Source organism: Leptidea sinapis, chromosome 11 (assembly GCF_905404315.1).
Source record: "Leptidea sinapis chromosome 11, ilLepSina1.1, whole genome shotgun sequence".
Taxonomy (NCBI): domain Eukaryota; kingdom Metazoa; phylum Arthropoda; class Insecta; order Lepidoptera; family Pieridae; genus Leptidea; species Leptidea sinapis.
This window is the reverse complement of record NC_066275.1, coordinates 3,491,107-3,515,275: the sequence shown is the minus strand read 5'-3', so window position 1 is coordinate 3,515,275 and position 24,169 is coordinate 3,491,107. Positions and strand designations below refer to the sequence as shown.

The window sequence follows — 24,169 nt, the reverse complement described above, 5'->3', positions numbered from 1 at the left end:
AAATACTTATATACTTTTCAAAAATATGAGGATTATATACAATATAATAGAAATATTTAATTTTATAGTTAAAAAGACCGCCCTAAGCAATCAAGAGTTCCCGCGCTTTTTTTCTAGACCACAGAGATTTTTTTTTCTGTTCGTCCATCTGGACAGGCAAAGGGGTCAAAAGCCCATACAGCCAAGTCTTCATTTTTAGACCACAGAGAATTAAAACACTACATTAGACAATAGACAATATTTTCTTCTTCTTTAATGGGAAAGGGAATGGCAGAGCAACTCTCGAATCCAAATTTAATGCGAGAAGAGAGGTCGCAATATCAGTTCAAAGTAAATTATTGGACTGGTATATTAAACGGGATAATTATTGGTCCTTTCGAACTGCCGGGAAATTTATCTTCACATAGTTATTTAAATTTTTTGCAAAATTATCTCCCGAACTTAATGGAAGAAGTGCCTGAGGAGGTAAGGGAATCCGATTGGCTACAGTATGATGGCTGCCCTGCACATTATCGTACTAACGTCTGTGCATTTAAATAATAAATGCTACGTATCCAAATAAATGGATTGGTCGTTTGGGTCCCATTTTGTGGCCTCCTCGATCCCTAGATTTAAACCCACTGGACTTTTTTTACTGGGGCTGTCTAAAGGAAAAGTGTACTCGAAAACAATTTCAAATTTCGAGGAAATACGCAACCGTGTTCAAGAATAAATGAACGACGCTATGCACGTTATCTTAGTAGAGCCTTTATTAGAAGATGTCGAGCGTGTATTAGAGTCGGTGGCAGACAATTTGAACACCCGTTGTGAATAAAGCTCGATTTACGTACACCCGATATTTTTATTATTAAAATTTATTAAGACTTATCTTTTCTTTTTTAGTCGTATTTACTCTTTTTACATCTCAATCTTCGTAGTGGTATTAAATAAAATTATGTATTATACCATTTTGTAAACTGTATGAACTGTGCATTTTTTTTAAATAGCTGGCCACTTACGTTTTCATACTTTTTTTTACATGAAACACTCTCAAACTATGCTAAAATTATTTTGGTATCAAATTTCATGTCAAAAACTCAAGTTCTTATTTTGTTTTTGAAAAAAGTATCATAGATATTATAAGTATATTATTTAATATATTTCTTCATTTATTTCATTACTTTGCGGGCGTTGTGCACATGAATGTGAAGTAAAAAAAGTATATTTTTCTAAAAAAATAACTATAAACTATAAAAAATAAACATATTTTGGGTATCACTTGGAATTATTTTTTTTGATATTTTTTTCTGAGCGCTGGAGAGCTGTCCCGTGCGGGGTTCAAGGATTATCCATTCTTTCTGGGACAGCCTGTATATGATAACATGTATATTATATAAAAAAAGGACTTTAAAAGTTAATAAACTTAAAAAATATTTTAAGTTCAATAAACTTATTAAACAAAAATATAGATACCATAAAAATTAAATAAATAAAAATAAATTTAATAATTATTGAAAATAAAATATCGACAGTCGATAAAGAAGTGTCAACCACTACCGATAGATTATATGTAATAGATATTATAATTTTTACTCTAGATGAATTGAATCAATACTCTATCACTTTTAATCACTATAAGCATTATTTATTGGCTTATTGCTTGTTCTTTAGTCTCACCTTTCTATATCCAAAGGGAATTTAGCCAAAAATAATTTAATTCTCTTACTCCCATCTAACCGGCTTTTAAGCAGATTTTAAACCAGATAATATTTTACAAGATTTTCATTACATAGTATAGATTAGAAATGTCTTAGGCAATTACTCTACAAATGGTTAAAACTTAGTATCCGGTAGCACGAGTCCACTTATTACAAGATACCGCACCGTACCAAAGAAAAAACGATTATAACTCTACCTCAAATTATGACATATTTATGGGAATGAAAAAATGGGAAATGCCTAGAATTCGTTTCTGGCAAACGGTCGGCCACGGCCGCAGCCCACTACGCTCGACTTGTGCGTTGTTTTAACTGTTGTAACATACCCTAACCTAACCAATCTTTATAAATTATAGTTGATAGAAATTTAGTCCACGATTATAGTGCTACTAATCTTATTACAAGGTAATGCACAGTTTTCAAGAAAATAACGAAAAAAAATTATAATCTCTAAACGGGTAAAACACGTAAATAGTTTTATTACAGAACACAAGAACATTCACACAACTACGATAGAAACTGAAAAAAGTATAAGCATTAAAGGAAAACAGAATAAACAATATATGAAAGTGAAAAAATAATTATTGTTTTTTTTACTGCCTTTACAACTCTACGTTCTAGCCTTTTTAGTCTAAAAATTATAATTGATGAAGCCGTCTAGTCTAGCCCAGACTATTTTTTATGTTTCATTGAAGTTATACTTAGTTACCCCCAAGTCGCGCCTGAAGTTTTACTTCAATAATGACACCTATTTTATAAATAAATGTTATTTCTGATGTATATTAATCATCATTAATCACTTTCATCTTAGTTTTTATATATTATTTTATCAAGTACGAGATGTATTTATATCAAATGTGGTAAAGGTCACCTGATTTAAAGTAAATACCAGCCGCCCAGACATTTGCAACTTTAGCCTTTGAGGTGGAAGATTAGTAAATTTGATCTTCCTTTCTAGGTGAACACAATCGTCCGTCGATATATCGACGCCATGTACAAGAGGCAGGGGGGCGGGGGAGACTTTTGAAATGGAGGAGATATAGTTTGTATTTCAATTGATTTTGGTTAACATATAAATGCAATTTTGTCTTTCATTCCCAACTAGAAAATATAACTAAAATCATATCAGTATTGAGAATGTTAACAGTATTTTAATTTAGCCATTTCGCTTGAGCCATCCCACCATTCATCACACAATGTTCAATAAATGAAAATTTGGCGGGAAATTGGCCAAAACCACAATCACATCTTTTTTTTTTATGATAATAAGGGACGAGACGAGCAGGACGTTCAGCTGATGCTAATTGATAAGCCCTGCCCATTAAAATGCAGTGCCGCTCAGGATTCTTGAAAAACTCAAAAATTCTGAGCGGCACCACAATTGCGCTCGTCACCTTGAGACATAAGATGTTCACTCTCATTTGCCCAGTAATTTCACTAGCTACGGCGCCCTTCAGACCGAAACACAGTAATGCTTACACATTACTGCTTCACGGCAGAAATAGGCGCCGTTGTGGTACCCATAATCTAGCCGGCATCCTGTGCAAAGGAACCTCCCACTGTTAAATCTATATCTATTTATCATTAATTTTATTAAGCACCACTACTTAAAAAATACGACTTTTTGAACAACAAATAATTAACAACAGTTAACAAGTGAACACATTTAATACATTTTTAGTCTTTAATAAAAAAAAATATAATAATTATGTCATTATACTACAAACAACATACAGTCGGTAATACAAAAACATTTCAATAAACAATTATGTATATTTTATAATACACAAATTCTTTTAAAAGTAATGTAACAAAAAAAATATTATTATAATCTATCAAAGATCGGCCCGGTTCAACAGCCTTTCTGTATAAGTTGCAGCGCCATCTTGAGTTATAACAATAATCATGGTGATCAATCGAGTTGTGTCGAGTTTGGTTTATTCATTCAATGGTTTATATCCTATCACTTTGTCGAGACTAGGACACCAGACTAATACCATGAAAAACCCAACCGGCTAATAACATTTCCAGAAAAGACAATTTTTATATTGTATATGAAATAAACGGTGTGGCAGTGCATTAATTAATAAAAAATAATATATTAGATACATTATTTTTAGTACAATAATTACGAAACGTTTTTTGAACAAAATCTAAAAAAAAAACGTTTCATAAAATGAGTCGAAGCAGATACCTCATACTATTGTAACAGTTCCCAGCGACTTAATTCCAATAAAGAATACTATTAAATTAAATGTTCTAGATCGTTTTCCGATTTTAATTTCTAATTTAATATTTTATACCATTAATACTGTCTTCACCAAATTTCGATTCGATTTTTATGTCGCAATAAATATCTTAACAGATAATTCTAAAAAATTATCGAGCAGAAGTATGTTTTATTTATTTTAGCCAAAGCTCATTCGGGACTATGTCGGAAGTACTTACCTACTTATGAAAGAAACTATAACAGCTTTACCAAATGTATGGGTTTAAAATTGAGTAAAAATTTTTGTCTATTTCGACAAAAAAAAAAGTAATAATTATAGCAATCGGTGCTTTATCGATATAGATTGCGAGTTCAGAAAAATCGAAACGTTCAGTTAAATAGACAAGGAGCCGTTGCATAAAGAATTATTCCATTTCGGTTCGCGGTCTACTTCGGTCCAAGCATGTTCTCGGGTTTGACCCACTGGTCGAACTGCTCAGCAGTCAGGATTCCTAGTTTGATCGCCGTGTCCTTAAGATTGCCACCTTCTTTGTGCGCCGTCTTTGCAATTTGCGCCGCCTGTAAATAAACAGTAGAGCTGTACTTATCCATTCCAAATTACCTAGTTTCAGAGAAAAGTATTAGAAAATACATGTATAAAGTAGGATTACGAGAAACAGATGTTAGTATCTGTGAGATGCGTTACAATCTCAGGTGGAATGAAGAATCATCTAAGGATCAACTAATCGGATTCGTATTTATTTAAGCTTTCCAACTAGATACATAATTTTACATACAGCACGAATAATATTATAATAATTATCTATATATATGAAAATTTATTGCTGTTCGTTAGTCTCGCTAAAACTCGAGAACGGCTGGACCGATTTGGCTAATTTTGGACTTGAATAATTTATGGAAGTCCAGAGAAGGTTTAAAAGGTGAATAAAAATGAAAATGTTCGGAATTAAAAAAAAAATAACAATTTTGTTTTTGCTTTGGTGTGTCACACGTCGGACGTTCAGAAATTCTTTGTATCTTTCTAACTTTCTCAGGAAGTAAAAAGAAAACTTAATTTAACGCAATACAACATTTGCTGAGTCAGCTAGTAATATATAAAATATAACCAATTTAAATATTTTATAACATTTACACACATGAGTTGAATGGGAGAGTTTAAGTCGTAGTTATTTCTATAAAATTTAACAAAGATTGTTGAATAAATAAGTTTTAGGCAATGCCCCACAAATGCCAATAAGTTGGAGAAGGTATGGACAGTTTGTTATACACGAATTTAATTTGTGCCAAAATATATATATATAATGCGGGACTCGAACCCGACATATGCCTCGCGGGTCCATACGACACTTACCAACCGAGTGTCGCATTGATCGTAAATCACAACTCTCAGGTTGTGGCTCCATCTGGCATCATAGTCTAAACAGTTCCTGGTCTATTAATAGTATACATATAAAACATTAAAAGTGATAACCTTATCGTAGCCGATGTGAGGATTGAGCGCTGTGACCAGCATAAGCGACTCCTTCATGATCTTGCTGATCTGTGCGGTGTTAGCCTTGATACCAACCGCGCAGTGAGCGTTGAACGACTGACATCCGTCACCTGAAAACAATTTTCATATAAAAATACTGACCCAGCAAGCGTTGTATTGCCAATATTAAAATCGCGATACAAAGGTAACTGTTGATCGTAGATGGGTGAAAATTTGAAGTTGTGTGTATTTTTTAATGCTGACTCATAATCAAACAAATTTAAAAAAAAATTAAAAAAAAGTCGTGTGGACCACCCTTAACATTTAGGGGGATGAAAAATAGATGTTGTCCGATTCTCAGACCTCCCCAATATGCACTCAAAATTTCATGAGAATCGGTCAAGCCGTTTCGGAGGAGTTCAGTCGCGCACACCGTGACACGAAAATTTTATATATTGGATATTACATTTTAAACGCGATTTTTAAATAAATTTTAATATACAAAAATATGTCACCAGCAGCTTATTATTTTTATGGAAAAGGAGGGCAAACGAGCGTACGGGTCACCTCTTGGCAATTGATCACCGTTGCCCACTCTTGTAGTACCAGGGCCCTCACAGGAGCATCGCCGGCCTTTGAATAATTGTATGTGCTGATTTCAAAATGCTACTCAAATATTGCCTGCAAACAACACGCAATGAAGTTCATTCTATAATTTGATAGTAACTGATTGATATTTAAATTTGGTGTTTGTGGTGCGTATATCCTGCTTTCTCATCAGGTCAAACAGCTTCGAAACACTCCTCGTGATGAATTCGGTACAAGATAATGAAGAAACGTCTCTGCGCAACGGAATGAGAACGAGTAGTACCCAGAGAACTGGATCCTGACGATTCGGGCAGGTATTTATTATAAAATAAAATAAAATTTAAACATGAAAATAATTTAAATTTTCAGAGAATAAAATAGCTTTTTAAGTCACCCAAAATACTTCAATATGTGTTATGTTCTTATAAGATGATGGAATATGATATGATTTGCTTTCACTTGCCTTACTTTCCTCACATACTCTTTTTGTTGAAGAAAAAGACATGGTCTTGGACAAACACTGCACAATTATCCAAAATATAACGATAAGACGTATATATATTGCATAATTGACACTCTATACTTAAAAATTATGACGTGTAAGCTATATTATTGTTAAGTTTTATCAAAATCCATTCATTAGTTTTCGCGTGAAAGAGTAACAAACATACATCAAAACTTTCGCGTTTACAATATTAGCAGGATCCATGCTCACTGACAAACAGAGAGTGTGGTGTTAGTATCAGGGTGTAGGTACCAATGAGGCGAATGGAGCGCAGCACGTTGGCCACCATCATGGGCTTGAACACGTTGAGCTCGAAGTGTCCGTTGGAGCCGCCCACCGTACACGCCACGTGGTTGCCCATCACCTGCGCCGCTATCATCGTCAGCGACTCGCACTGCGTCGGGTTCACTTTGCCTGGAGACACCAGCACGCACTTGTCATTAGATAACAATGACATAGGTTCATTTATGTATTTACTGTAATCAATATCTACAGAGACATTTCAAAATAAAATCAATATAAAATACATTGCAATGAAAGTTAACGAATGATGTTCACAGTGAACAAAAAAGGGTTTAGTTACCTACTATAGCTCAAAGATACGAGATGAATTAGGAATAAGTCCAATTTTATTAAATTTAATATTTAAATAATACAATAACAAAAGTAAAAAACGATTTTTAGAGAATTTTGACATAGATAACAGATTACCATGATAGGAAAGATTTATACTTATTTAATAAAATGGGATATATTTCTATTTTAATGACCGAAGATGACATAATATGCAACAATATAAAATGTTGCTATGTATTGCAAATGGGTCAGAAGCCAGAGAAAACAACAATATGATATAATAGAATTCAGTTGCGCTTAGGGAGACGATTTTTGAACTCGGAACGTTCAGACAGTTCGACAGAGTAAATTTGTGAGACACGTATTTGTCAGAATAATATAATAAGGTCTTATTATTTCGTTGCTGATTTGTTTTAGAAGTAGTCGGGTTAGAAGCACGATACAAAAATTAAATCCAATACCTGCATATGCTAATTTTGTAGGGATAATAAATGATAGTTTCACAAAACTAGAGCTAAAATATTATTTGCATGATAAGAAGTGACAATATGAACAAGACATGTTTTACAATTTTTTTTTTCATATAGTTTACATGCGAAACGTAACTTGTATGAATGAGTGAACTGAAACACTGAACAACTAACAATACTAATTATAATATATTATTTAACCTCCGACTATCTATGGTACTAATTGGTCTGGGTTTGTAAATAAGCACATAGTTTAAACCTGGCCTACCAATCTTAGTATCGTAACAACTGCTGGTTTTGGTAGGTCTGCTTCAAGCCTATACTCAATTAGTTTTTAGCCGAAACACAAATAAATGAATATACGTAGGTAAGAACTACAATAGTACCTTTAAATAAAACACTTTTTAACCTCCGATTTGGGAAATGATCTCATGATATGTTGATTAATTAACTTAATTACCGTAGACTGCGGCGAATCCGACGCGTTCCATAGTTTAAAGGATTAAAACGCGTGTAATTGTAACTGTGTGTTTACATTATTTTTTGGCGAAAAAAGTACATTTTATTATTATTTAACCCGATGTTTCGTGACGTTTTCAAAGCACGTCCCCCCTGTCCCCCTAAAAACGTGCTCTGCAAAGGTAAAAATCCTTCTAATTAATATCTATCTAATATGTATTGTACAATAGAATATAACTTGTTGGTAACCATATTTAGAATATAAGCACACCTGGCATAATTGATGATCCGGGTTCATTTTCTGGCAACATCAGCTCACCGAGACCGCATCGCGGACCGGATGCCAACAACCGGATATCGTTCGCGATCTATAAAGCAGCATTTAAACAATTTTGAAGCAGAGATAGGTAATGGTTCACCGGAATATAATATTCGAGAGGATAGAAAATCAGTCTGAAAGTCTCTTGATAATTAGTATTTACTATTGACCACGTTCTCCTGCAAGAATAGTTGAACTTCAGGTGTTGCCAACTTTTTCTCTTATTATATATTGGATTGTAACGAGGATTTTAACTTATGCAAGCAATACAATTAAACAACATTGTTCGAACTGATTCCAAAACTTTGCTAAAGTCAAAGATTTGTTAGATTTATGATTATTCAAATATCATTTATTCATGCCAAAAATAACACTTATGAATACCAAAGTTGTACATTTCAACATTACCTAAGTTTCATGACAAGATGACGATAGGCATTGCCACACTTATTTAAATTATATATTTAATTTTAATTTTTTATGAAAACTTACATCTAGGTCTATAATGAAAATTATTGTTAAATATTTAGTTGTCTAAAATGGCCTTACTCACAGTTTGGTCGGAGTTGGTACCGACTAGTTTCGGACTATTCGGAGGTCCTTCGTCAGGGCGAGTGCAGTGAGTTTCCGGTGATGGCGGCTTCAGTGCCGATGATTACGGAGTGGACATTGTGAGTACGTTTTGTGCACTCGTGATTGCCAATAGTGACACAATACATTCGGTCCTTCCGTGTTCGACATCATCGCGGCGCACCCCGCGCCATGTCAAGCCGCGCACTGCGAGCGCAAATCCGCAGATTGAGACGGGACAATCAACTCCGACAAACCGTGAATAAAGCCGTTTTAGTCAAATAAAGTTAATAATATCTCACGATAGTTTTATTATTAAATAAATACATCAAAAGATCACCTTCATGATGGAGCAGGCGATGGTGTTGAGCGCCCCCGACACCTCCACCATGGCGTCGTGACTCGCCAGCGCTTCGAACTTGTTGGGCGCGCTCTCGAACGGTATTCCTGAAAATAGTAAGTAAGTAAGTATAACTTTATTTGGAACAAACACTAAAATACAAGTAAATATTTACAAAATATAATAACAAATAATATGAAAAGCTTATCTAAATAATTACGAATATAATATAAATGCCTAATCAACTTAAAACTAACATACATTAAGAGCCAAAGAAAAAACTAAAGTAAGGCTTATTCTATATCAACATAATCAGGTGGTGGTTTGCAGTGTTTTGTCCCAAAAAGGTTTGCTACACAGCATATTAGTTGGGTATCACCCAACACTGATTTTTAGTAGTTACCTTCAAGAAGGCGGCCGTCACGATTACAACCACAAGTGCTCCGATTATTGAATACAATAATGATGTAATAAATAAATGATAGCAACATATAATAAATAAACAGTCATATGGTAATCATATGCATCATCATCTTCATCAGCAGGAAGACGTCCACTTCTGGGCTAAGGCCAAAAATCTCCACGATGATTGGTCCTGCACTGCCTCCATTCAACATATTTAGGCGATCTTGACCAGATTGTCGGACCACCTATTGGGGGCCTAATCGATTATATGCATATTTATTTATTAGATTTAAGAAAGTGTCAAATTATATTAAAAATTGTGTTGTAAGTTTTATGTTATTTTAAATCTTTAATTTTAGTTCAATAAAAATAAAGAAAAGCCCACTATCCCGCCATTTAAATCCACAGTTTTACAAGCAGGCAAAGCCACACCTCTGGTTTGGATTAAATATTTTACTTTAATTACATTTAGGAACAGAATAGATTCCCGCGTCACATACACACACATGAAGATAATGAGCATGCGTCATGCACGGGAGTAGCTTTGCATGGGGTAACTGGTCATCGTTAACTCTGCCTTTAATGTTAATAGAAGCTTCATTTGATTCTTAAATTAAAATAATTTCACATTTTGTTACGATGTAGGTACATACATGTTTGATATAATATTTGTTGCGATTATACTCTTTGTTCTATGATGTATGTCTATGGAAAGGAAATGTAATCTGTTCTCTCTTGCCACCACACCCTTTTGCCTCCGAAGTCTGTGTAAGCATCATCCACCATGTAAGTGTTAAATAAAGTTTTAATAATTTTGAATGTTTATATTCACAATTAATATAAACTTAAAAAATAAATTTACTTATTCATAGTTTTTGTAGGTTGATGTAACTCACAACTCTTTTTACGCGTTCTATGGTTGAATAATTTTTTTTTATCTCACTCAGGACATAGCACATTTCATCCTCACAGAAATTGAAATATTTTGTAAAATGCTGAAGTTTTAAATATCGATTTAAACGAATGACAATTAATTAGTTTCTTGCCACAATCATTACTCTTTGAATCCATTTTCTCCGTTGTGCTAGTAAATGGCAAAATGAATCAATCAACTTTGATTTACTAAGTGTCGTTTTTATCGAAGAGTTTTGACCTAAATGAACAATAGTAGATTTTACAACGATTGTACAAAATGAACCATTTTCATCCGAGACTTTTAGCAGCCCGAGGTGAAGGCGGGGGCTGATAGTAATGTCCAGGATGTTGTATTCCAATGAAGTGTAACAGTCGTCATTTATGCAAGAGTATGACGTCACCAACCAGTGAGAGCTCCGATCTCCTTGGCGCACTTTTCCGCGAACCCGATGCGCGTGTTGAGTCCCGTGCCCACGGCGGTACCACCCAGTGCCAGGTAGTGCAGGCGCGGCAGCGTGGCACAGATTCTCTCGATGCCATACGTCAGCTGTGCCGCGTAACCGCTGAACTCCTGACCCAGGGTCAGCGGGACCGCATCCATCAAGTGTGTCCTGACAAATGACAAAGAATGGATCTCTTGGCTTCGCGTAGATACGTCGCTTCTTTGCGACTTTTACTACATCTATTGCGAGAAGAGATATTAACCCGAACGATATCGCCCAATTTCATTACGCGCACGAAATTGAATGTGTATTACTCAACACAGTATCCACACAAGTCAACTAACAAATGAACTTCCTTGCCTGGTGTTTACAAGTCCTTTAAAACATGTGCATACAAACGCTCCTGTGATTCATCCAAGTGTGGGTGGCGGTGATCATTTATTATCAGGTGAGTCGTACAATCGTCTCTCCAAATGTCCAACTAAATACAAAAAATGTTTCAAGTTGCTTCGATTGATTTTACCTAATTGATAACCTTGAGTTAGAGGTGATTTTGAGGTCTCAGGGAAGGTAAAAATTTTATTGAGTTGTGTAGGTTTTTCGACTTATTATAAAGTGCATTCATGAGAGGTTCGACACGGACCCAATATATTAATAGTTATTTATGCAACTGTTGTGTAATAAGGGGTATTAAAACACGAATGTGTGAATGATAATAGTGTCACATGAGTGTTTTAATACCTAATTATCAACAGTTGCATACAAGACTTTATCTACACCCAGAATATGAATCCTCTAAAAGATTCTGGAACAGTTAGCTTACTGCTAACATTAAAACACCAGTCCTAGTAGTAACCTGATATCATTCATTACTGATTATATACAAATAAACTAAGTATTAATGAAACAATTATTTATTTTAGCAGTAATTTACATTTTGTATAGTGCAATAATTAAAATTCACTCGATAATGTTCTTTTGCAGCGTTTAAAATGAATCGCTCATTTTTTGTAAACAAAACAATAAAAATGGCGGGGACTCGAATAACCTACTTTTTTTTACGGCGAGCGACGTTCTGGGAGTGTGGAGCGCGCGTAAACGAAAATGTTCTTTTTTTGAAATTCATACAGATACCACGCATCGAGTAATAATAATGTGGAACTGTATGTTGAAACTCTTTGCGCATGAAGGGATAAAAAAACATAGGAGTGTTGTTATGAAATTCAGTACAACATTACAACACTCTTTGGATGATGTAATGGTTATTAGAAGATTGAGTGTTTTAATGTTGGCAATAAGCTAACTGTTTCAGAATCTTTAATAGAGGATTTAAAGCATGGGTGTAGATAAAATGTCTTATTAAAAAGGCTTTGCTGTAAACCTTACAACTCAACAGCAGAATATCGAAGCAATCTAACAGCCAGGGACTAGCTTATTATAATATTAGCAATAGTAATTACATAGTCCAATATCCAATATCAAGAGGAGAGATTAGATATTTTTAAAGAGTTCAAATAAATATAACAAGAGAGTGCCAAGGATCATAAGGATTTAATTTTGAGATCCTGAGTTCATTTGATACCTACAAATGAACCTACATTTGATGCTGAGTAGTAGCTATGACAGAAATTTGTAGGATCTAATTCGAGATTCGGTTTGGAAGGCGTCATAGCTAGCTGACTTTCTATACTACTGAGACTTTGACGAGCACAATCGCGATGCTTTTCAATGGTCCAGAGTGGGAACCCGAGAGGTCGCGGGTTCGAGCTCCACATCGTTCATAAATTATGGTTACAATTTTAATTTGTATAATTAATCGCAGAAGTGAGGGATATCACTTTCAAAAATAACATATTGGGAGTAGCTCTACATTTAAATGTGCATGTTCGTTTTACTAATTGCTTATTCTTTTCATAAAAAAACCTTAAAAATTTATTCTTGCAAAAGTGACTTTGATCGACATACCTCCCGATCTTGATAATCTTATCAAACTCTTTGGCCTTTGAGTCGAGCGTATCTCGAAGGACCACGAGCCCTGGCATGAGGCGGTCGCGGAGCTCCATGGCGACCGCAATATGCATGGCAGTAGGGTACGTGTCGTTGGAGCTCTGGGACTTGTTCACATGGTCGTTGGGGTGCACTGGATCTTTTGAGCCGAGCTTGCCGCCTAGGATCTGGATTGCGCGGTTGGCGATTACCTGGAACAATTCATGATTTAATTAGTTAATTGAGCACCTTGCGTTGTGACGTCAGTTACACAACACGACATTAACTGTTTATTTAATTAACCAGTGGGAGGCTTCCTTTGCACAGGATGCCGGCTAGATTATGGGTACCACACCGGCGCTTATTTCTGCCGTGAATCAGTAATGTGTAAACACTACTGTGTTTCAGCCTGAAGGGCGCTGTAGCTAGTGAAATTACTGGGCAAATGAGACTTAACATCTTATGTCTCAAGGTGACGAGCGCAAGTGTAGGGCCGCTCAGAATTTTTAGGTTTTTCAAGAATCCTGAACGGCACTGAATTGTAATGGGCTGGGCTTATCAATAACCATCAGCTGAACGTCCTGCTTGTCTCGTACCTTATTTTCATAAAAAAAAACTGTGTTATTTATTACAAAAAAGTTACACATGTGTTGAACACTTGTTTCAAAAAAGTTCTTTTACAAATCTGTATCTTTTTGTTGTTTAGCGTTCAACAATATTGCTTATATTTAAACACGAGCCAAAGCTTGTCTAAGGTGTGTCTAACGGATAGATCATATTCATATGGAAGATTTAGATTATGTTATGATGACAGATAGATGACACCTGACAAAAAATGTGTTCCGTACCTGAAATTGTTCCTGAACACTTCAGTTTATGTTATGCTTAACGGCGTTTTAGTTAAACATAAGCTAAGTATTTCCAAAAAAAAAAAAATTGTAATGATATATTTCCCAAAATAATGTCGATGCAACTATGCCTTCTAAATACCTAAAGTAAAAAAATATTTGTGTTTGTCCAATTTAGTATTTACAAACTTAAAAATCGTATAATAATACTTATAACTTAATAACTTTAAAACCGAATAATAATAAGCTGTCAGCACCGCACACTTCAGGCGAATGAGTAACACATCATTCCAATAAAATAAAATCAAAATCTTTTTAACTTTCTTGCGAGTCACATTAATACAAAATGGTGGTACAATATTATAAAGGTAGATAATATACGACAGGATTCTGTGAAGAATCATTCCATCCAGATGATCTAAAAATATGCGTATTAAATTACTATATAATTCATTAGCTGAATCAATTATCAGTTACGGGCTCTCGAGCTATGGAAGAACTTATAAAAGCCACATAGACAGAATATACACTTTGCAACTTAGTTAAAACTATTGTTCCAAAAAATATTAAAAAAAAAACTTAAGAATTTAGACCCTAAATTATTAGAATTCTGCAAAATACTACCATGCCATGAAAAGATAAAACTTGCGATATTAAATGAAGAATATATTAACGAAAATCTTAAAGTGATTAAAAAAACGATAGTAACAAAGTATGTACCCGCAGTATTCGGGAGTCAAAAATACTTTTACCTAGATTTTCTAATGGCTTTGTTGGAAATAAACTAAATTACAAGGTACCATTTCTAATAAATAAACTTCCTACACCTTTAAAACAGGAGATAACAATAAAAAAATATAAAGGTTAAATTAAAAAAATATTATCTTGATAATTACATAATAAATAGATAAGTATAAAACACAAACATCCTGTATATGTCGTAATAAAACTACCTTACCCTCAACAAAGAACAAACGTAAGTTAATTGAAGGGTACTTGTAAATAAGTATGCGGTAAGAACTAGGTTTGTTTGTTTGTAATTTTATATAATAAGTTTGTAAAAATTAGAATAAGTGTTTAATGTTATTAATTGTAATAAATGCTTTGAAGTCATATTGTAATTAGTTTGAAGTACTGATATTATGTCATATAGTATATTCTTAGTTTTCTCTTAGTTATTTATAACATGCGACGAGTGTGTAGTAAACGGTAAAATCCGAATGGGTTTATATTTGTACTTAAATTTAAGTAAATTGTATAAAAAAAGAATTGTGTGTACAAAAAAATCGTACATATGAATTAAAAGGCATTTATTTTTTCAAAATTGATTCCTTTAGAATTCTTTTTGATGTCATTTCTAATATACTAGACACTAGCGATTCGAATTGAATTCGATTCCGAAGATGGAACGCAAGAAAATCTCCAAGCATTTTTTTTGCGCTCTTTTTAATCAAATATTGTACTGTAAATGCTATAAAGTAATCACGATCTAGTCCCAGGCTGTCCCATCACTTAGATATTCAGCTGTGGAGTAGTAGGATTTACGACAGAGACATTCTTTAATAAATCATTTAATATTATTTATAGATAATGCCTGAACAGTGGCTGGGACTTTATTATAAAAGTGTATACATTTCAGACTTTAATAAGTACCGACCTATTGTCCTTTTACCGATTCTCGCTAAATTATTAAAATTACAGACAGAGCCTATAGATTTATTAACATAGCAGTAGCTATAGATTAATTATACCTCGTTAGTGTTCATATTGGTCTGAGTGCCGGAGCCCGTCTGCCAGATAACAAGGGGGAAGTGACCCTCGCGGTACAGCTTCCCAGATATTACGTCATCACACGCCTGGATTATCGCATCCGCTAAAAATTTAACCATGTATGTATTACTGTAACCATAAGCACCTACTATAAATCTTAGTTATTTCAAATTTTTCTAGGGAATCGCCCAGGGTTCACATTTATGTTCTTTATGTTACACAATACATAATTGATGTACCTAAATGCTTGATCACAAACCTCACGTCTACTGCTTTATTTACAATATAAATAGGGCAACGATAATGTTCAGTTGCAATCAGATTCACTTATTTTGTCAAAAATATATTGCTTCCAATATTTCAATACAAGGCAAATTTGGACTACAGGCTTGATCTATCAAGTCAAATATCGATTAATGCAATATGTTTGCGGCTTGATATTTTCTATACGTGACGGAATTTCCCAAACAAAGGCCTAGATATAACAGTATAAAATTATAGTCTTGTAGATTCGTTCGTGATTGCCACAACAGCGGTGTAGGAAGTGGATTCGTTATCTCGAACTTCTAGCGTAAAATTAAATTTCAACAGCCATTGTTATATTTATAGGCTATTGTAACTATTGATATCAGGTCTATTGTAACAAGCTTCCTATACGAATAAATATTAAATGATTAGGCACTGAGTACTTAAACAGATACTCACCAATTTTTTTGTCCAATCCATACTCAACGTTGACTTTAGCAGCTGCCTTCTTCAAGATCCCCATTGCAACAATAACGGGGTACTGAAAATATTACATTTCTTTAAAATTATTTTAGATTTTTTCAAACTATTGCAAAAACTGGTTTGGTTTAGATAAAATCGGAAGCATTTTCAACAAAAAATTTTGAAGTGATCTTTTTTAGTAGCTATCGATGTTAAAAAATACGAACGTATCTGTATACAATAAGTCTGAATATCGGAAGCCACTTACCGGCATCCGCTCCTCAATACCACCGATGGGGAAGTTAATGATAGATCGAACGGTCTGGGAGCCGTACAGCTTATCATCAGGCACGTCCAGCTCGCCCATCGTGTCGCGCTCCTTTCTCTGGAATGAAACATGCAACTTTGTAGTGTGCGATTTAGTCACTGGATGAGGTAAAGCGATAGAGTTACCTATATTCCGTCTAGATCACGTGGCATTGCGTAGGGACGTCGCTCCATTGTGTATTCCACCGCATTTATCACGGGGAGTGTTAGAAGAGCTGTTTGACCTGATTCCACCTTCGCACGACACGCCGCAAATTAGAATATCATCCCCATCTGGATACGTCCCCAAGTACGTTGTGATTCCTCATGTAGGCGCCCGTGATCACTTGACATCAGGTGACCCGTACGCTCGTTTGTTATCGCCAGAGAACAACGAGTGGATATAACGCGATCCAAAAGTGGAGATCGTGTGTTCAGGTAGACTGTCAGTGATAGACTCTTAAGACTTTCAATGCTGTCACGCTTGGTGAATATCTGTCTTGCCGTGAATCACTGGTGGTTCATTCAGAATTCAGACTCCAACACTGGCCGTGGACTAATTCAATACTAGCATGCAAGCGGCAGGTCGTTACCGAGTGATCAAATAGGTGACTAGGGAGGTGCGCGTAGTGGACAGATTGTGAGGGAGGAGTTCCGGTAACGACTTGGGATTTGATGCAGTGAGCGCATATTATCTTAATATAAAGAGTAGCAAATCGGTGCCTTGTGCGGTTGCTGCACTAAACTGGATTCGAGAAACCTTCATCAGGATAATAGGTGACTGTTTATTGGATATGCATGCAAAAATAACATAAATCTCCGAAATTCTTTGTGCTAAGGTTTTATTGTGGTTTGAAATCTATACCGCACCATAAGATATGAACCGGACACATTCGTAGGTTTTCTATATTTCTAATAGAAAAATGGCATGAAGCGGAATCAGCTGAATTATTTTACGCCCGGTTTTCTTAGTTCTGAGCCATATATTTCGAATGGGTGGCAGATTTTCAATAAGGGATTTAAAATCTTATTTTGAATAAAAATATATTCCTTATAAATTTGAATTTAGGAGCCAATCTTAAAATAATTATATTCAAAAGTAGATGACCAGCTATCAAGAAGATCAATCGTCGCTAAAAAGAGTAAAACTAAGAAAATGGACAATGGCAGTCCGCAGAACTCGAATCACAAACATATTATGAAATTTAAAACATTCTTACATTCTCATAGATACTTGTTTACAATTAACATTTGAGTTCATGAACATACAAGTTCGCGATAAGGATCATTTATCAGTATTATAACTATACTTATAAACCTATTATACATAGTGGGTAGCTCATAGACACAAACAATTGTTTTCCATGTGTTTATTCCAATGCGCATATGCCCGCGGGCTTTTCATACAATAATAAAAACGTTTCGTACAAGCAAAGTCACAGAAAAATATATATTACAACGATATTTTGAATATAAATAAGATACACTATGATCACATAGGAAACTTGCACGAATACCGCTTACCTACATAAATATTAACATATTTGCTCAATCTTACCATCTTAACTGGTCTTCCTTCGGCTTTCATGCAAACAGAGCACGACATGGTGGTAAACAATATCAAAATATATCCACAAAAATAAATTACAAAACTTCGCTAACAATGACTGAATATGACACGAACGACACCAAAGAGGTAATTACATAGAATGACCAAAAAGCAAAAAAGCTTTGATGTGTCAATTTTTTTTTAAGTTTATACTCGGTGTTAAACAGCCAAACACCGAGCAAGTATAAGTTGAAATGAGCACAAAATGTAACCCAATGAGAACAAGTTTTTCGATTAGAATTGAAACCGCTCGAAAGGCAGCGCGACGAATTACTCTCGGCGAAATGAGAGAGACTGGCTCGCTTCACGTCTGTCTCGACTTATAATAATTTCTTAGCACACAAATATTATCAATCAGTATACCGCCGACCGGCCTATCTGAGTAGAGGCAGTAAGTGGTAAGCCACACATTGCGGAATCCGGTTTTGAACCACGTGTGAACGATATTATCGAATTCGTGGTTGTTACACAATTTATCTTACTAAGCGTCATTGTTCGAGCGATGCAACTTTACTACAGCTGTTTAAAAATACGGCTTTGAGTAAATACAATTAAATCAAATCAAATTAAATCAATGGAGTCAATAGGAGCATATAGCCTGCACACTTGTACAGTATAAGGCTTAGAATTTATATGTACATCGTTTTCACAGCGGCTAAGTCACTCTTAAGCAATATTTTAAGAAAGTCTATAAAATAACCATCATTTTGATTTAATTATAATAATATCCTATTTAGGATTCCGCAGCTTTGTATTTTTTTTAAATAAAACGAGTGCGGATCGGACTCTCCAACCGAGGGTAAATATATTATTTGGTATAAGTAAAAAAAAAGGGATGTTTTTCATTCTTCGCCATAACACGAAAACTATACGTACCTACATCATAAAAATAATAAAAATGTATTTAAGCTATGTCACAGTCTTCTATCTTAATTCAAAGTTGGACCGACGCGCCATTCCTTGCATAAAGACCCTGTTTTTTATGATGAAACTACTAACGTACAGTTTTCAGGCTTTTACCCAATACTTGTAGAAAAGACGATACTACTTGCGTTACTAATTTCATAGTTCTAGGTCAACGGAAAATACCCTATAAATTTTAATTTCCTCATTGTAATTTCAACTCGATATCTCCATACATCCCCGAGATAAGGGGTCTTGACAGACAGACATACAGACCTATGGACAAAAAATGTCATACTGTAAGGGTACTGGTTTTGAGGTTTTGGTACATTTGAGGTAAAAAGTACGTAAAAAGGAACCTAAAGGATCACTCCGTTGACACTCATGCAAAGAAGCATCAAGTTGAAAATAGAAAAACCTACAAATTAGCTGGCTGCAGACTTCAAAGCTATAAAATAATTAGGTCAAAATCAAACCAATGAATCTATACTGATATTTCAGCCACTAAATCATAACCTATTGGATCACATTGAACTAGAATCATGACACGAAAAAATCTTATCACTATCAAGAGCTTCAACGTTATAAATGTTCTGAAGACAAAATAATTTGCACCTGACTGCCTTCCTGCTGTTGGTTTTAAAAACAGATTGTGACGCTCCCCTAAGGGAACAGCCTTTGCCTTTTTATTTATTTTATATTTATGAAAAGGTACAGTTTAAAAAAAAATTAGTTAATTTATTGATATTTTGCCTAAGATTTTTTTTTTATTTAATGAGATAAACAGAAATCACTATAAGGAAAACTACAAGTCCGACACTAACAATCCTAATAATACTATTAAATATACAAATTAATTATTCTATTCTATACTATTCATTGATTTAGATTTGCATGATGGCTGTTGAGAAATTAATTTATTATGAACAGAACAACTTCTGTTGGGCAGGCTAATGGGCTAAATGAGCAAAGCTCCCAATTTAATTACGAAACTGTCAAGGAGCACATAGAAAGGAATTTTTGAGAGAAGCAGCTTGTACTACCTCAATCTATGACCTTTGCTACATTTTGCATTAGGCTTGCGCCAGCCGATTGACACTGGAGAAAGCCATACTGTTGGCCATTGATAAACTGTTAACTATGAAGAGTCAAAAACTGGCTGTTCATGATTAGCAATAGACTACAGGTCTATTGCTTGTTGTTAGCCAGAAACAATGTGGATCTTTTTATATTTTTATATATATGATGGACAAGAACTTATAGAGCTGGTAATTGCTTGGAGTTGTTAATAACATCAAATATATTTTATAATATTTACCTTTAAGTTGAAAAAAAAACAAATAAAATCTATCACATACTTCTTAAGCACTTAGTATAAATCAATTCCTAAAAGTCCTATTGAAGTAGAATCAAATTTTGTAAGAATGTCTAACTGTGCAAGCTAAAATAAACCATTATTTCTTTTAGAACTTTAATGGAATGTTAAAACCAAATGATTTAAGTACCAATTAATAACACTGATGGCAGAGTACCTTGTACTGTATAGTTGTTAGATCACTAAAGTATTTAATTTTGATAGATTATATCCCTAAAGTGTTATATTTCTTTTGCCTATATGTATATACATACTAGCTGACTTGACAGACGTTGTTCTGTAGATAATAAAAAAAATACTGTTTTATAGGAATTTGCCAATAATAATTTCAAAACATCAAGAATTATTTCGTTAAAAATGCTCCCTGCTGTTATAATGAAATTGTTTCAGAGCGGAACTGTCAAACCGTGTGTCTCAAAGAAAATATGTCCATACAAAACAAATATTGGAAATAAATGGGTCCCAAATCGAAATAAAAACTATCCTATCTCTCAAGTTGGACTAAATTGCACCCCATGAAGTAATCCTCATTTATATCCGTTCATTAGTTTAGGAGTCCATCGCGGACAAACAACGTGTCACGTAATTTATATATATTAAGAGATATCTATATATATAAAATTGAATTGCTGTTCGTTAGACTCGCTAAAATTCGAGAACGACTGGTCCGATTTGGCTAATTTTGGTCTGGAATTATTTGTGGAAGCCCAGGGAAGGTTTAATTTGGTGAAGGTGAATAAATATGAAAAAATGCTCAGAATTAAATAAAAACAAAAAATTGTTTTTCCTTTGATGTGTACATAATTCCCATGAGATAATTTATTGACGCACGGTTTGACAGTTCCACTGTGAAAGAATTTCATTACGACAGCAGGGTTTATATTTTACGAAGTAATCCTTGATGTTATGATATATTATTGACAGATTCATAAAAAAACATTATTTTATTTATTATATACAGAACAACGTCTGTCGGGTCAGCTAGTATATATATACATTCAATATTTTTAAGACACTAAAAATAATAATAGTTTAATTATGCAACACATCAGAGGAACTTAGAAACATGTAACATAGGTACTTAAAATAAATAAATGTTTTAATGAAGTTCTGACAAATATTACCTTTTTTAGGTTTTTGTAATATAGGTACTTACCTGTATATAAAAGTTACTAGATAGTTAGTTAGATCTAATGTTTTCTCAAAATCAAAATTTCTACACTGTAAAGTTTATTGGATCCAAGTTTCTATTGAACTAAAAAATACAAATTAAGTTCAACGAACTATCTCCATTTTGTACAAATTTTACCTGAACTCTGAATATTCATAATTTATGAAATTCTACATGACAAAATATATTCTAGAGATTATAATGCTTATCATTTATTTCACATATCTATACTAATATTATAAAGCTGCAGTGTTTGTTTGAACGCGCTAATCTCTGGTACTACTGGTCCGATTTGAATGATTCTTTCAGTGTTGGGTAGTCCATTTATCGAGGATAGGCTATGTTTTTTTTTTCAAAATTAGGGATCCCTAATAAAATTGCTATTTTGTAACACAAGGTGTAAAATCGAAAACCTATTTTTGCGTGCGCTGCAAAAACTATTGACAATAGAACAAAATGATGTACAGGCTATAATATAGGCAATATTTTATTACTTATAAAACTATCGAGTGAATTATACTTTATATGGAAAAACAACATTTGCCGGGTCAGCTAGTTTGTAATAATTCCTTAAAAACATGGAAGAAGTTTAATGGAATTTATGCACACAATCTTTGTTAAATATTATTGTTTTTTCATGCTTTTTATCAACAGGCTGTGTGTTGGATGAAATAACATGCTTTTCAACCATCTTCACATTGCCGATAGACGGACCGGAAAGAGACCTCTTAAATGTATTTTGACACTGGATCTTTGGTCAAAATAGTATTATTTATTCAACTCAACATTAATGTCTTGTATGCTCAACAAATAACAGAGTACTAAACGGTGGTCTCATGCCGCATTTATTCAACTCAACATTAATGTCTTGTACGCTCAACAAATAACAGAGTACTAAACGGTGGTCTCATGCCGCTCAGGCAGCAAACTAGAGGTTAATAATATGAAGTTTAGCACCATAAGTGAATTGTAATAAAATAATAAGAAGTTACTACAAATTAAAAACAAATTCTATGACATTTCACAGTTGATAGGTTTTTATATTATTACACTATTAACAAGTAAAAATTGTAACGCAACATAACATCAAGAAGGACATCAAAACAATTGTATTATTAAGTATTGAAGTAATTGTCAAAGTAGTGAAATTACAACATGGGATATCTTATATCTTTAAACAAGCAATTCTTGTATATATATTATATATAATCTGAATTTCGGAAATGGCTCCAACGAATTTCAAAAAATTTTGTATACAGGGGATTTGGGAGGCGATAAATTGATCTAGGTCTCAATTTAAAAAATGTAGTTTTATCCATGTTTTAATGAGAAACATCTTCAATATTATTAGAATACAAAGGTAAATTTCACCACTATATACAAGAACAGTAAAAACTCAGGTGGGTTATTGGGTAATCCAGAAAGCAGAAGACCCCGGTTCAAATCCAGATATATGATTAGCTTTTTTTTTGCACATTCTTAAAAATCAGAGCAAGGGTTGGTCATCCGGATATTATACTATTAATATAAGAATCATTTAGTTAATGTCAGAATAAGCCTAAATTTATCTATCCTATGCAAGAAAATGTTATATGAAATATTATCATTAACTACCACCTAATAATATTAATTAATTATAGTTTCATTAGGTGGGGGTTTGCACTCTGCACACACAATATGGAGCCTTCATCTCTGGTCTAGTGTGACACAGTATCCAGCTCAGGCCATTTAAGAGCATGCAATACAGACCGGCTCGAATTGTTGCCCTGGAGGTTCTATTTGGTGTCAACAGATGGGTTTGGAATAAAAATTATAGGTGTTACCTACGGAATATGCATAACAAATTTTTTGAAGTATGTAGGTATTTTGATCATGTTTGAGATGCCTGCTTGACATATTATACTAGTAAGGTAATGACAAAGTGTAATAATTACATTTTTATCTAAAATAAAAATTAACAAGAAATATTATATAAGTTCCCACTCATAATATATCCCCACACTCCAAACAATATTGACCAGTCGATAGAGCTATTATTAATTTTAAAAGTACAGATAACTGCGGATTTATGGTGGTTTGTTATCATGCAGAATTTAAATATAAGCAGTTATGCAACTTACATTTCTGACATTTGTCGTGGTTAATTGTCGTTTCTCAACCAGACGAACGACACATCGCAAGTTTTTCGATGAATTCACCAATACCGAGGAAAGCTTGAAAATCGACGAAGCCATAACTTAGTATCAAAATTGCTAGCGGCAGAAAATTTGAATAGAACTGATAGGAACTATAACTAATTAGTATTTAGTAATTACTAGATGCCCGTGGAGCCGCTATTATACAAACGAATAACGAAGCCTTATCATACTATAAAATGTCACTGAAAGGCAGTCATTCTTAATTCACACAATTCTGATAGGTAGGTAGGTACTGTATCTGAATTCTGAAAGGTTTGTGAATGTCAACAGTCAAAACTCATGTCCTATCCAATCATTTGTCAATTGT

The 24,169-nt window shown here is 34.0% G+C and overlaps 1 protein-coding gene across 2 annotated transcripts; it reads right to left on the bottom strand.

The window, feature by feature from the left end:
• Nucleotides 1–3,346: 3,346 nt before the first annotated feature.
• LOC126966713 (fumarate hydratase, mitochondrial-like) lies at nucleotides 3,347–24,062 on the bottom strand. 2 transcript variants are annotated; one of them, XM_050810923.1, is made up of 11 exons: nucleotides 23,785–24,062; nucleotides 16,569–16,685; nucleotides 16,298–16,379; nucleotides 15,574–15,695; nucleotides 12,954–13,186; nucleotides 10,951–11,156; nucleotides 9,226–9,332; nucleotides 8,268–8,364; nucleotides 6,744–6,905; nucleotides 5,399–5,529; nucleotides 3,347–4,485 (listed from the first exon to the last, which is right to left on the bottom strand). In XM_050810923.1, the coding sequence occupies exons 1-11, from the start codon at nucleotides 23,896–23,898 to the stop codon at nucleotides 4,354–4,356; spliced, it is 1,503 nt and encodes a 500-aa protein (XP_050666880.1). In that variant the 5' UTR covers nucleotides 23,899–24,062; the 3' UTR covers nucleotides 3,347–4,353. The 2 variants fall into 2 exon arrangements, with proteins under 2 accessions (XP_050666880.1, XP_050666881.1); XM_050810924.1 differs by lacking the exon at nucleotides 23,785–24,062 and adding an exon at nucleotides 18,165–18,328.
• Nucleotides 24,063–24,169: the final 107 nt, after the last annotated feature.

Coding starts and splice junctions, on each gene's coding strand:
- LOC126966713 (XM_050810923.1), bottom strand. CDS start 23,898: ATGGCTTCGTCGATTTTCAAGCTTTCCTCGGTATTGGTGAATTCATCG. Junction 6,906..8,267: donor CGGATCATCAATTATGCCAG/GTGTGCTTATAT, acceptor TGGTGTCTCCAG/GCAAAGTGAACCCGACGCAG. Junction 4,486..5,398: donor CTCACATCGGCTACGATAAG/GTTATCACTTTT, acceptor GTTTATTTACAG/GCGGCGCAAATTGCAAAGAC.